This window comes from Globicephala melas, chromosome 11 (assembly GCF_963455315.2).
Source record: "Globicephala melas chromosome 11, mGloMel1.2, whole genome shotgun sequence".
Lineage (NCBI taxonomy): Eukaryota > Metazoa > Chordata > Mammalia > Artiodactyla > Delphinidae > Globicephala > Globicephala melas.
In genome coordinates, this window is record NC_083324.2 from 65,499,559 (window position 1) to 65,514,670 (window position 15,112).

Below are 15,112 nucleotides of genomic sequence, written 5' to 3' on the forward strand. Positions count from 1 at the left end.
AATTCTAATTCCATTTCTAATTCTACAGGGAAAAGAAGCAGACAAATGATAAACAAATCTCCAGGCTGGTTTGACTCTCATTTGAATTAGGAGTTGACTCACCAATCCTGAGGGTAACTCACCTCTGTCCTCCTGAGATCAACATGTAAAGAAAAAGCTCCTCTTCAGCCCCGGCTCAGGGTCTCGTGTCCATTAATGGGGGGCAAGAGTTAGGACCAGGCTTGACAGAGCAAACTGCTCGGTCAAGCCCCAAGTCCGGCTGAGTCCCTGAAGAATTCCACCTTCCTGACCACCAGCTGAGAAGAGTCCCAGCAGTCCAATAGAGAAGATACTCTTTGATCTCCTCCTTCAGTTCATTCATTCTTTACCATTCATTATTAATTTATTCAGCAAACATTTATTAAGTCCCTACAGTGTGCCAGGTACTGAATTAAGTGCTGGGGATATGACAGGAGCAAAACAGAAATATGGAACATTAAATAGTTCTTTAATTTATTCTTGAATACCTACTAAGTGTTCAACACAGAGCTAGGTTTGGCCACCCCTCGAGGCATCTTAGTTCCCCGACCAGGGATCGAACCCATTCCCCCTGCAGTGGAAACACGGAGTCTTAACTACTGGACTGCCAGGAAAGTCCCAGGAGAAGGGTGTTCTTGATGCAGGTCCTGTCCTCAAGGAATGCGCTAGCCAGAGAGACAGGACAAACCACTGAAGGCAGCCTGAGATAAATGGTGCAGATGGTACGGGGAAAGAGAGAGCTAACAGCAAGGGTGATCAGGGAAGGCTTTAAGGAGAAAGCCCAGATCTTAAGCTGGGCTTTATGGTGAAGTCTGCATAGATAGTAAAAAATAAATAAGTAAATAGAAGTTGTGTAGCAGGAAGAAAAGCAGGATTGTGCACTTTGTGTATACTGATGAGAGAAGAGATTGGCCTGGCTTGGGACGGGTCTCTGGGTGTGCAGACAGAGGAGCATATGTTTGAAGATGTGATTTGAGTTCTGTTGCTCTAAAGAGAGTCTTCCTGTCTCCCAGGGACATCTGAGCCCTTAGGAGATATGCCTAAACTAAATCCTAGAAAGGCAGATCCCAAGAGCCTTTGCAGAGCCACCCTGCTCCCCCTACCTCACTGTGGGAACTGGAGGCTCTGAAGTTGAAGGGCGTGTCCCTGGTGGAGGCAGTGAGCTGTGGTGGAAAGAACACTGGCTTTGGGGCCCTCAGGGGTTGGAGGCCTAGCTCTGCTGTTTTCCAGTGTGTGACCGTAGCCAAGCTACTGGCTGAGCTTCTGTTTCCTCATCTGTAAAGAGGAGATAGCCACAGTACCTACCTCAAAGGGGTGTCATGAAGATTACATGAAACTATGAGGCCTCAGAACCTGGCACAGCACCTGGCACCAAGGAGGTACCAAAGAGTGGTAGCCAGTAAGAGCAGTAAACAGCTGGTGGGACCAAAACCTGTGGTTCCATGAGAACTTCAAGACTCATGTAACATAGGCGGAGGTCTATGTAGGTAGGTAGGTAGGTAACAGACCCCTCCAACTGAAGTCTTGGACAGCTGGGGCAGTGAATACTGCCAGTCAGCAGAAATGAACTTCAACTCTCAGTGGTTCTGAAAGAGGGAGGCATGGGCATTCCTCTGTAGTGGTGCATTAATTTGGGCAAATCTCAAATGAGGAGATGCTCTGAGATGGTCTTTTCTCTTTATAGCAGAGGCTCACCTGGAGGTCCCCTGACCACATACACACAAACACACACACACATATACACTAAGACTGTAGGGTGACTAGTTCACAACATTTGCATTATCCCAGTGTCCCCTCAGTAGTTCAGGGAGAGTCTGTAGGGTAGGACAGGTTACAGCCTGGAGGCGCGCAGTATTGGTTTATACCTTGGAGCAGAATCCCGAATGGACTTCTGGGTCCACCAAAGAAAACAGAGAGAGAAGAGCAGGGGCAATGGTCCTGAGAACTTTGTGAGGTTCCAGAGAACTTTCTAGGTACATTCTCTCTGCCTCTTTCATCTCAAGGTAATCAGTAGATCCTTCAGTGGAAAGTTGTGGAGATTGTGTCTAGATTCTGGGGGAGAGGCACATGGGGGCTGAGTGAGGCCCCAGGCCCTGAGAAAAAGTTCCGAGGGCACCTTGACAGGAATCCAGGTGAGGAACCAGTGGCAGGCACTGCTGTTTCCATGGCAACCTGATGTAAGATGATTTGAACGTTTTACACCAATTTTTTGGTAAACTCTTATGGTTAGAAAAAGGTCTCTCTGGAATATTGTTATTATCCATAAGAAGTTTTGTTTTTTTCTTTTTGGTTTTTTAAGTCCTTACTAAGTCAGAGTTGTTTTGCTTTTGGCTAAAGCCAATAATGCATTCAGAACAGAGAAGGAAAATGTGAGTTTTGTCATATATTCTAGTTCCAGTTTCTGCTACCATAGAGAGCATGACCTAGGGTATATCCGGCCTTTATTCATTTCTCCATTTAGCCAGCTAGGCAGTCACCCATTCAGCCATATTTATTGAGCTCAACCTTTATCCTGAGCTGGGTTTCTTACCTGTAAAATGAGAGAATTAGTCTGGTTTAGTATTTTTGACCTAGGCTCCTAGATCCTTAGGAGTTTCAGGGCTGCGCTTTCAGGGCCTACTTTCCTAGGGTTGGCTGGGGCGATTGGGCCTGAGATCCCACTTCCCTTCAACCCAGAACAGCCCTGTTTTTAGTTGTTTTGTAATACACATTAGGTTTTCACTTGTGATTTCTTTTTTTTTTTTTAACGTCTTTATTGGAGTATAATTGCTTTACAATGGTGTGTTAGTTTCTGCTTTATAACAAAGTGAATCAGTTATACATATACATATGTTCCCATATCTCTTCCTTCTTGCGTCTCCCTCCCTCCCACCCTCCCTATCCCACCCCTCCAGGCTGTCACAAAGCACCGAGCTGATCTCCCTGTGCTATGTGGCTGCTTCCCACTAGCTATCTACCTTACGTTTGGTAGTGTATATATGTCCATGCCTCTCTCTCGCTTTGTCACAGCTTACCCTTTCCCCTCTCAATATCCTCCAGTCCATTCTCTAGTAGGTCTGTGTCTTTATTCCTGTCTTACCCCTAGGTTCTTCATGACATTTTTTTCCTTAAATTCCATATATATGTGTTAGCATACAGTATTTGTCTTTCTCTTTCTGACTTACTTCACTCTGTATGACAGACTCTAGGTCCATCCACCTCATTACAAATGGCTCAATTTCGTTTCTTTTTATGGCTGAGTAATATTCCATTGTATATATGTGCCACATCTTCTTTATCCATTCATCCAATGATGGACACTTAGGTTGTTTCCATCTCCTGGTTATTGTAAATAGAGCTGCAATGAACATTTTGGTACATGACTCTTTTGGAATTATGGTTTTCTCAGGGTATATGCCCAGTAGTGGGATTGCTGGGTCATATGGTAGCTCTATTTGTAGTTTTTTAAGGAACCTCCATACTGTTCTCCATAATGGCTGTACCAATTCACATTCCCACCAACAGTGCAAGAGTGTTCCCTTTTCTCCACACCCTCTCCAGCATTTATTGTTTCTAGATTTTTTGATGATGGCCATTCTGACTGGTGGGAGATGATATCTCATTGTAGTTTTGATTTGCATTTCCCTAATGATTAATGATGTTGAGCATTCTTTCATGTGTTTGTTGGCAGTCTGTATATCTTCTTTGGAGAAATGTCTATTTAGGTCTTCTGCCCATTTTTGGATTGGGTTGTTTGTTTTTTTGTTATTGAGCTGCATGAGCTGCTTGTAAATTTTGGTGATTAATCCTTTGCCAGTTGCTTCTTTTGCAAATATTTTCTCCCATTCTGAGGGCTGTCTTTTGGTCTTGTTTATGGTTTCCTTTGCTGTGCAAAAGCTTTGCAGTTTCATTAGGTCCCATTTGTTTATTTTTGTTTTTATTTCCATATCTCTAGGAGGTGGGTCAAAAAGGATCTTGTTGTGATTTATGTCATAGAGTGTTCTGCCTATGTTTTCCTCTAAGAGTTTGATAGTTTCTGGCCTTACATTTAGGTCTTTAATCCATTTTGAGCTTATTTTTGTGTATGGTGTTAGGGAGTGATCTAATCTCATACTTTTACATGTACCTGTCCAGTTTTCCCAGCACCACTTATTGAAGAGGCTGTCCTTTCTCCACTGTACATTCCTGCCTCCTTTATCAAAGATAAGGTGACCATATGTGCATGGGCTTATCTCTGGGCTTTCTACCCTGTTCCATTGATCTATCTTTCTGTTTTTGTGCCAGTACCACACTGTCTTGATTACTGTAGCTTTGTAGTATAGTCTGAAGTCAGGGAGCTTGATTCCTCCAGCTCCGTTTTTCATTCTCAAGATTGCTTTGGCTATTCGGGGTCTTTGATGTTTCCATACAAATTGTGAAATTTTTTGTTCTAGTTCTGTGAAAAATGCCAGTGGTAGTTTGATAGGGATTGCATTGAATCTGTAGATTGCTTTGGGTAGTAGAGTCATTTTCACAATGTTGATTCTTCCAATCCAAGAACATGGTATATCTCTCCATCTATTTGTATCATCTTTAATTTCTTTCATCAGTGTCTTATAATTTTCTGCATACAGGTCTTTTGTCTCCTTAGGTAGGTTTATTCCTAGATATTTTATTCTGTTTGTTGCAATGGTAAATGGGAGTGTTTTCTTGATTTCACTTTCAGATTTTTCATCATTAGTGTATAGGAATGCCAGAGATTTCTGTGCATTAATTTTGTATCCTGCTACTTTACCAAATTCGTTGATTAGCTCTAGTAGTTTTCTGGTAGCATCTTTAGGATTCTCTATGTATAGTATCATGTCATCTGCAAACAGTGACAGCTTTACTTCTTCTTTTCCGATTTGGATTCCTTTTATTTCCTTTTCTTCGAACGGAGGCTCCTTGGCTGAAAAATCGCTGCCCTGGAGGGTCTCTATGGACCGTCCAGTGGTGCAGTGGTAACACTGCAGCTTCAAGCCAATTTTTTTTCCAATCAGTGCCCTTGCAGTGTAGGATTTAGAAATAAAATGATGAATAAATCACTTCCCCAACCCCCTCCCGCTCAGGGGCTCGCTGTTTCTGTGAGGATAAACTGAGATTACAAGTGTGAAAACCTGCTTGGGTAAACGACTGTTGTTAAGATAATACTAATAATAATGATCATAGTGGAGTCGGGCAGTCAAGATATACCCACAGGGAAATACAGCCTATAATTCAGCCTACAAGTAGGGATCAGGTAAAAGCAGTTGACTCCCAGGGTCTCCACGCAGGGACTCGGAGAATTGCATGGCTTTCCTGGGAACGCGACTCTGCTCGCCAACGCCTCCACAGAGGCTGCCGAGCCCCCTGATTCCCCGGTGCCCACCGCTCCCGCAGGTGGGGGAGCAGGGCCGCAGTGAGAGGGGCCTCACGGTGATTGGCTGAACTGGAAGTTGTTGCTAGGCTACCAGTCCGAGGCAGACTGGGGCCTCTAGTCCCATCCTCCACTGCAGATTCATCCTGCACAGCCAATTTAATTCGGGCACCCTGTGAACGAGATCCCCAGCAGTTTAAACTGTCAGCTGCCAAGTGCCCATCTTTCTAGGATTTAACACTTAGCAAGAGGCTACGTGAGGGAGGGAAAGAGAAGCCCTGTTTTTACACTCTGGTTCACGTTGAATAGCTTCTTCTCTCTCTGGGCTGCAGTGTCCTCCCTTGATTTCTGGTTTCATTCATTTATTCATTATTCATGCATGCATCTATGTTTATTAAGTGCCTGCCATGTTCCATGCACTATATCAAGTGCTAGGGACAAAGGGATGAATGAGATGGAGACCATCCTTGCCCTCATGAAGGGGAAAACATTACGCACTTAAGCATATAAGTGAGATAAACACATATCTATTTCTTTCCTTCCTCGTCAATGATTTTACTAAGCTCCCCTTTTCCCCTACTAAATCTGTAGGGTCCCCCAAGTTGACAGGGTAAGGAGTGCTGCTGTCAACCATGCCTAAACTACGTTACCCCTCACCCATACCCTTACCACTCCCTAAAACCGGGTACATCCTCTTACCTCCACAGTGCTTTTACTTTGTTGTCTTGAACCCACAAGTGAGCCTGAGTGCACCTTTTTTTTAAAAAAAAAAATTTATTTATTTATTTTTATTTTTGGCTGCGTTGGGTCTTCGTTGCTGTGCATGGGTTTCTCTCTAGTTGCAGTGAGCGGGGGCTTCTCTTCGTTGTGGAGCACGGGTTCTAGGCGCGCGGGCTTCAGTAGTTGTGGCACATGGGCTCAGTAGTTGTGGCTCACGGGCTCTAGAGCGCAGGCTCAGTAGTTGTGGCACACGGGCTTATTTACTCCGTGGCATGTGGGATCTTCCGGGACCAGGGCTTGAACCCATGTCCCCTGCATTGGCAGGCAGATTCTCAACCACTGCGTCACCAGGGAAGCCCTGAGTGCACCTTGATAAAGATATGGGGCGGAGATCATTGTCCCCTGTTCAAATGAGAAAGCTGAAAGGCCAGAAACATCAAGAAACCCTGTCCATGGTCACATGGAGAATTACTGGCATAACCAGTATTGAGCACTTACTATGTGCCGGCTCTTAAAAAACTATCTTCCTCATAACAACCCAGTAAGGTAAGTATTATTATTATTCCCATTTTATAGGTGGCAAAATTGAGGCTGGAAGAAGTTATTTGACTTGCCAGTGGTGACCCAGATAGTATGTGGCAAAGCTAGGATTTGAACCAAATCTCCCTGGCTCCAAAGCCTGAGCTTTTTCCAAGAAATGGGTCTGGTCACAGAAAAGAGTCTCTGAGTGGCTGACACTGGAGTGGCTTCCACATGCCCTTCAAAACCTCCCGGTCCCAGGATCTTATTTAATTTCCTGCTGAAGTTCTTGGCACGCATTTATCAATATAGTTAACTCTGTTATCTATCCATCTATCTGTGATGATCTTGTCTTCAAGTTTTTATTGGGTAATTAAGTCAGGTAACTCTTCCCTGTAAGCATCTCCATCGCCTGCTTTGTTGGGTTTGTATTTTCCTTTGTTCACATACTGAACAAACACCAAGCACCCACCAAGTGTTGTGGGAGGCTTAGTGGGTGTAGGTGAATGGGGCCCATCCCTCCCCTTGAGGAGTTCCCAGCTTAGAGCAAAGTTTCTGAAGGGTCTTCCATGGGCAAAGTGCAGTGATAGGCCATGGAGAGAGGAGGACCATGAACACCTGCCCTCAGAGAATCTCCTGGTTTTGGGAGACAGACCTGCAATTAGATAATAGAAAGGTGTGAAAGGAGGTGGGAGGGAGCAGAAGTGGATGTGGTAAGTGTGGGCTGGGGGTGGGAGCAGCCCGCCTTGAGTTCCCAGTGCTGCTTTTAAATCCCGACTTGCTCTGGCCACTGTGGGACACTGTGTCTCAGAGCCCAGCAGCCTGCAGCTTGGAAGGAGGCCTTTAAACGGGAGAAGGTGCTGGAAAGAACAGAGTTGCATAAAGAAACAAGCTAAATTTATCCCTCCTGGTAGACCCCCAGCAATTGCTATGCTTAACACCTGATTTTCTATCAACAGAGACTTGTTTAACCAGGTTAGCTGCTTTTCTCTGAGAAAGAGACAGAGAGAGAGGGGAAGAGAGAGAGAGAGAGAGAGAAAGAGATAGAGACTCTGAAGACAGAGATGCACAGAGAGACACCTGAGGAGAAGCAAGGAGAGACAGAGGTAAAGGCATCCTTTGGTACACAGCCCCGGTGAGCAGCAGGGAAGAATACTAAACTGGGCACCTGAGTGGGAGAAATCAGGCAATCTCCCACCCCCTTCCTCCCTGTCTACCTTGCTAATTTCCAGATAGCACCATTTTTCAGATGTAAGTATATAGGAGATGTCTGTGTTATCTTGGCCACTGCTTTGTCCCTGTCACCCGCCACCATCCCTATATAGCTGAGAGTTGACTGTAAGTGGATAATATACAAAAGCAATGATTTAAGTAAGTTTTATAAGACTAAATATGCATGCCTTTGACCTAACATTCCCACCTCCAGGAATTTATCCTACAGAAAGTAATTAAGGACACAGGCAAAGAATTTAGCAAGAGACTATTCATTGCAGCATTGTTTAGAAAAGCAAGGAAACTAAATAGCCAACCCTGTTGGGGACCTGCTCAATAAATAATGGTATAACCTTACAATAGCTGTCCATACTGCCCGTAAATTGGGTTGTAAATGGTTACTTATTGATGTGGAAAGACATGATTTATTAGGTGTAAAAAGCAAGTTACAAAATAGTGTATACAGTATGACTCCATATAAGTATTCTTATAAGTAAGAATAAATACAAAATATATAATCTAGGAAGACATATACCGAATGTTAATCTCTAGGTGGAGGGATTCTAAGACATTAAAATTTTTTTCTTTTTGCTTATCTGCATTAAAAAAAAATTTTTTTTCCACCATGAACATGTATTTCTTGTGCAATGAGAAGAAATTTCCTTCCAGTCGTCCCAGCAAGCGCCTCCTGCTGGGAGTCCAGGAGTGTACGGGCAAGCTGAATCAGGTGCTCCTGGCTCTGAGGCATTGTGGGAAAGGCCACCAACCCTTGTGAGGCCACTTCAAGCTGCTCATTAAGAATTTCCAAAACAGCAAGTCCCCACCCTGTTTCCACTCCCCATCCTGACTGGTCTTGCGGGCAAGAACTCAATGACCCAACACCTTGGTATCAAAATGCTCAGTTGCTTCATAACCTACTGGGGGGTTGGCTGCCGCCCTCCCTTGAAGCAAAACAGTTTGTACAAGTTGGTGCTTGGTAAAGCTAACCTTGCTAAAACTGCAGGGCCTTCCCAGTTAGCCAGGAGCACCCTCCCCTGTAAGGGAGTGATGGCTAAGACGCTGTGTTGATCAGGTCTACTGCCTCTACTACACAGAGGCAGTTGTGATTCTGAATGTTGGAGAGAAAAACCCGTCACCATGGCAACCCAGGCTGCTCAGCCTCTGGGATCAGTCCAACACTCAGGGAAAGAAGGTGGAGTCTGGAGTCAGAACAAATACTGCCTGGCTGTCTGACCTCGGGTAGGACACTTAGCTTTTCTCTGCCTCAGCTTCTACATCTATAAAATGATACTAAAGTTCCTTATCCTACCCGCTCCCCGGATTAATGAGGAATAATCTGTAAATGGTAAAATGCAAGAGGAGTAGAGCCTCCCTAGCTTTGGTTTGTCCCCAGATTGCCGTGTGTGACCTTGGGCAAATCACTTAAACAGTTCTGTGCTTCAGATGCTCTGTTTGTAAACAGGAAAGTAACGTGCACTGTGATGGCTTCTCAGATTCATTGTCAGGTGCCCATGAGAATCCCAGAATCTCAGGGTTGGAAGGAATCTTAGCCCTTACCACCCATGCAGGAATCCCTTTGATAAGTTCTCTGACCGAGGTACTTGTCCTGCCTCTGCTTGGTTACCTCCAGTGGCAAAGAGATCATGACTGCACAACTTCCCAGGTAGCTCTCACTGCATGACACTAATTGTAAGAAAGTTCTTCTGTATATGATGTTTTACAATTAAATATTTGTTTAAAAAATTAGCAGTTCTTTTCAGAGCTATTCCTGCTCCTGATTTTCCCAGTGGGTTTGCACAAGGTAGAAATTAGCAGCAATTGGCCAGAGGCAGGTACAGTCCCAGCTCTGAAAGCTTTTAGCTTACTGTAACAGAAGGAGTATGGGTTCCGGGGTCACACACTCTAGGTTAAAATCCCACTTTGTACACTTACTAGATGGTTGACCTTGGGCAACTTATATTAGCTCTCAGAACCTTAGTTTCCTGATCAGTAAGATGAGGATAGAAATACCTACCTCACAGTATTGCTGTGATAGCACTTCTTACTAAGCTTACAACTCTAACTTCCCTGGTAGAATTCTGGGGAATGTGGGGGGCAGGTGGGTTACACCTTCCTCTGCCAGCCCCTGGACAACGCATCTGCCCTCCAAGCCCCATCTGGCACGTGTAGGCCCTCATGTGCCCAGGCTGTGCTCCTCTCAGAAGGAGACAGAAGGTTCACCTCGCCCTCCTGGGAACCCCTGCAGCACAGCCTTGGGTCTGTAATTTAGGGCCTTCTCCCTCTCAGGCCTGTACCAGGGGCCATAAAAGGAAGATGATGCAATGGCTTCAAGACCAAGTTCACCACTCCCTGTAACTCCCCTGCCTCAAGGTCAGCAGCCCCACAGACTTTGCCAGCACTAAGCAAGCATCCCAGGGTGTCACTTGGTGAAGGCTTTCAGCCATATTTAATGGGAATCTCATATGGGGCCAAAAGCCTCTAAGACTCGAAAGAATGCAGTCTGGTGGTGGACTTCAGGCATGGTGATAGGGAAAACTATCTGGGGTAGAAAAGTGGTCCTCTGCCCTCAACAGGAAGGAGTCAGGACGCCTGACTAGCTGTGGGCTCTCTGGAGCCAGTGACTTCATTCCTCCGTGCCTTGCTTTCCTTGTGTGCAGAATGACAGGTTGATGCCTGAGACCTTCCCTGCGTCAGAATTATAGGTTTCCCCATTTGTTGGATGCAGGATGAGATGGCGAAATCGCCCTTGACCTCTTTTTGCCACGGGGGCCGCTGAGCTCCCACTCCTCTCTGCTTCCTCCACAGATGAGTACCTCCGAGTCCTCAGTGTGGGTGTGGCCGAGGTGAAGAAATCCTTCTTGGGGCCCTTGTCCCCGTCCTGTAAGGTGGTGCAGATGATGAGGCAGTTTCTGTACCGGGTCCTGCCTGAGGACGCCTACAAGGTCGCCACGGGGAAGCTCCACGTGAGCCTCACCCGGTTCACGGATGGAGAGAGTGTTGTGGTTTCAGAATATACATCCAAGGAAGAGCTAATGGAGGCAAGGGGGCGGGACCTGGGAATAAGGGAGGGGGCGGGGCTAGGAATAAGGGCGGGGCCAGGGAGTGGGGGCAGAGCCCAGGGAGTTGGGACAGCAAAGGAGAGGCTGGCCCTGCTTCTCTTGACAGGCCTCTGGGATGGTCCACTTGTCTGCCTCACTTCCTTCCTTCTGCTTTCTGTCCCCCTAGTTTTTCCCTCCCTTCACCCTCCTGGCATCTATCTCTCTATGTCAGGAACGCTGTTAGACAAGATGGACACAGAGAAGCCAAAAACTAATCAGACTTGCTCACCATCCTACATTTCAGCACTCAGAGTCTGCCTCCTTTTGCCTCTGTCTTACCCTCTGCTCTAATCCTGCAGCTTCTCAGAGGCCCATTTGTATTACCAACAGAGGTCCCATGGCTCCTCTAGGGCCTGGACTTCAGTGTTTCCCCACTAAATTACTCCCAGTTTGTGGGAACAGCTTCCCTCCGCCCCCTCCCTTCCACTGGTCCTTGATAAAAAGAACTGTTATCACTAAACGGGTTAACACTTAGGAAAGGGGATTCTGACAGTGCATTGTTCTAAGCTCACTAATATACATTTTAGTTATGACTTATTATTGCTGGAGAGTGCTGTGGTTATGTCCAGTTTTCTTTCAGGGCAAGAGTTGAGCTGCATGACCCTCCACCCATATTTCCAATCCCCTCCCCTCCTCTGAATACAAGACCCTCGCCACCCATCCTCACATCCCCACACTGGCATGGCCTTGACCCTGGGGGTTGGGGATGAATAGGCAGGGACATGGATACCTCCTCCAGCTACCTCATGTCCCCTGGGTTTATTAGCACCCAGCTCTTCAAGACTTTTCTCTCCCCAGCCCTCTCCCACCACCTCCCACTCTTACCCATGCCAACCAGAGCAAATCACACAAAGCAGGCCTCTGTGTCTGCACCTGCCGTGCCTCCTGCCTCGTGCCGGATGCCCTTCCCTCCTTCCCACCCCACTTCACCTGCTTGGTGAGACTCCAGTCACTCCTGCCAGGGAACTTTCCTTCATCACCTGCCTGCCTTGCAACCCCTGGGTTGGGTGCTTCTTCTTTGGGACCACGATGCCCATGCTTACCTCCATCACAGCACCTGTCACCCCATGTACTGTCACCTAATTGCTTGGTCCCCCTCTGAGCATTCCCAAGGGTGGGCATCTCACCCTCCTTTGATTCCAGGCCCAGGCCAGACACACATTAATGGTTTTTGAATCCCATTGGATTCATGGAAATTTGGGGCTAGAAGGAGCCCTGCAGATCATTGAGGCCACTCTCTCCCTTTAAAACTGAGACATCCGGCCCAGCCTGACCAAGTAGGTTACCAAGGATCCAGCCAGGAGCTGAACCTGGGGCTCCACTTCCCAGGGCAGTGACTCCACCTTGGGTTTAAGAAGGGCCAGGCTGATGGTGTCCCAGATGCCTGCAGGTGATCCCTCCCCACCCAGCCCCCAGGCCTTGGGCACCTCAACTCTGTCCTCTCCCCCACAGGCCCTGTACTGCAGCTGCTTTGTCCCTGTGTACTGTGGCCTCATTCCTCCAACTTACCGCGGCGTGGTAAGTACCTCAGTGTGGGAAGGCAGGTGAGCTGGGATCCAGGGGTGCCTCAGGGCCCCTGTGACCCACATTTGGGAGGAATGGTCTCAGAATTCAGTGGGAAGACCAAGAATTGAAAAGGTCCTTGTGGTTTCCTACTCAGAATTCCCAGCGTAGATAGATTTCTGGGGCTTTAAGAAGACCTTCTCCCCCTAAGTTGGGCTTCTCTCCGGACCCACCAACACATTACTGAACCCAGCAAGTCAAGCTTCCACAGGTTTGCCAGATTTCCCCAGTAGGAAAATTCGGTAGGTCTGAGACTCTGTACCTCTAATCAACTTCAGCTGACGCCAGTGCTGCTGGTCCACGGACAGCACTCTGAATAGGAAGATTTAACCCGTGCCCTCTCCTCATTTTATGTGTAGAGAAAATGAGATCCAGAGATTACGAATCAGCTAGTAGATGGACCCCTGTATTGCATGTCATTCATTTAATTCGCAGGCATCCAGAGGGTTAGAGCCTCAGTATCTGTGATCCTTTGTTCACAGCTGAGGAAACAGAAGCCTCAAGAGGGGAAGGGACTTGAGGGTGGACACAGGGTGGTCAGGGGTGCTCTGGAGGGTGTTGAGTGTGTCTGACCTCAACAGAGGGAGGCAGCTTGGACCCAGGGCAGTCTGGAGGAGGGATGTTTCACAACCCCTCAGACCCACCACATGTGCACCTTCTCAAAAGGCCCTGTGGATGAGCTCCTTTCCCCGGCCCTGCCCTCAGCTGTTAAGGGACTCCACGAGGGGTAACGTGACAGGGAAGCATTCGTTCCTGCTTCATCCAGGGTATGGATGCCCCCGGACCTTGGCGTCAAAGCTTCTCCCAAGGGACCTATTTCTTTGCTCTCCCTGAGTGGGGGAGAGGACCTATGACCCCAGATGAGCATTTCTCACTCTGCCTCCCCCCTCCGCCCTGCAGCGGTACATCGACGGGGCCTTCTCGGGCATGCAGCCCTGCTCCTTCTGGACGGACTCCATCACCATCTCCACCTTCAGTGGTCAGCAGGACATCTGCCCGCGGGACTGCCCCGCCAACATCTGTGACTTCCGCATATTCAACTGCTCTTTCCAGTTCTCCCTGGAGAACATTGCCAGGATGATCCATGCCCTGTTCCCCCCAGACCTGGTGGTAAGAGACAGGAGGGACCTGGGGGGTGGGCAAGGAGAGCCGGAAAGGGTGATGGGGTCTGGAGTGGGATGGGGGAGCCAATGAGGCCCATTCGGTCCATCTCAAACGATCCCTTAAACTTCCTCCTAAAGCTGTATCCCGGTCTTGCTGCCAGCTGGGTATGTGAGCTTGAACAAGGGCCCTAAGTGCTCCCAACCTTAATTTTCTCCCCTGTAAAGTGAGGTGATCTCAGAACCACTGATAGCAATGTTGTCTGAACTCTCCCATTTTGACATACAATGTGGGTTCAACAAACTATGGCCCAGGGGCCAAATCCAGCATGTGACTTGTTTTTATACAGCCTGTGAGCTAAGAATGGACTTTCTATTTTTAACGCATTGTTTAAAAAAAAAAAAAACAAGAAGAAGAAGAAGTGACAGAGACTATATGTGGCCTACGAAGCCCCAAATATTTACTGTTTGGCCTTTTACAGAAGAGGCATTGTGGGCAGTATCTGGTGTAATCCTCCAGCATCCTCTGTGATAGATACTGTTTTATTCCCATTTTACAAGTGAAGAAACTGAGGCTGTGAGAGGTTACATTCACCCAGCCACCCAGCCAGTAAGTGGCAGCACTGGGATTTGAACCCAGTCTCCAAATGCTGCTCTTTATACTGTCCAAATGCACCTTCTCTGGGCCTCACCTTCTCCGGCCCAGGGGAAGCTGATGATCAGCTGTTCTTAGCAGGTACTGAAGGATGGGCACATTTTGAAAAGCTCATCATATAAAGCTTAAGAGCAATGAAAGCAACTGCTTTGGAAGAGGGGACTATGGGTCTCTCTGTTGCTACAGCCTTAGTTATTTTCCTGGTGCCCCTCCTTGCAGATCCTGCACGATTATTACTACAGAGGGTACGAAGATGCTGTTTCGTACTTGAGGCGGCTGAGTAAGTACTATGTGGTGCCCCGAGGAAGAGGAGGAAAGTGGGGCAAAGACAGGAAGTAGAAGGGCTGGATAGAGGAGCATCTCCCCCCAGTTTGTGAACCGGAGGTGCTCTTCACCCAGGAGAGCTGGAAATGGGCAGAGGGACCTGACAGCCTTCATTGTCCAGATGTTACTGTGGCCAGAAATTAGGACCACTGTGGAAAAGGGGCTTTAGGTTAACTGATGGGACAGTGTCTAGGGCTTTTGTACAAATGTATTTCTGAATTTAAAAACTATGCTTAGGAAATACATAGCTCATATCTCCCTGGAGCATTCCATTCTCATATCATTACATTTTCTTGCATTTTATTCTCTTTCCAATGAAACAGTATTGTTACTGTAGAACTAGATGTGACTAGTTTATGTTTGTGTGAGACTTTTGAGTGACATATTGATCAACAAATGAGAGAGAAGAGCCCTTGCCCTAAGTTGGTTTGGAAAGCATGGTCCCACCCCTGTGTATCCTCTGTGTATTATCTGGGTGGGAGGAAGATTCCAAAGGCATACACTACACACACTAACTCCATGAAGGCCATGCAAACATCTTTGTTAAAAG

General features: G+C 47.1%; 1 protein-coding gene across 1 annotated transcript in view; it reads left to right on the forward strand.

Moving 5' to 3' along the window:
* PNPLA1 (patatin like phospholipase domain containing 1) overlaps positions 1 to 15,112 on the forward strand; it is a 43,064-nt gene that overhangs the window by 13,915 nt on the left and 14,037 nt on the right. The window contains exons 2-5 of the mRNA XM_030870940.2: positions 10,628 to 10,860; positions 12,373 to 12,438; positions 13,384 to 13,593; positions 14,458 to 14,518. Coding sequence (XP_030726800.2) covers positions 10,628 to 10,860; positions 12,373 to 12,438; positions 13,384 to 13,593; positions 14,458 to 14,518 — 570 coding nt within the window. The remainder of the gene's footprint in view (positions 1 to 10,627; positions 10,861 to 12,372; positions 12,439 to 13,383; positions 13,594 to 14,457; positions 14,519 to 15,112) is intronic.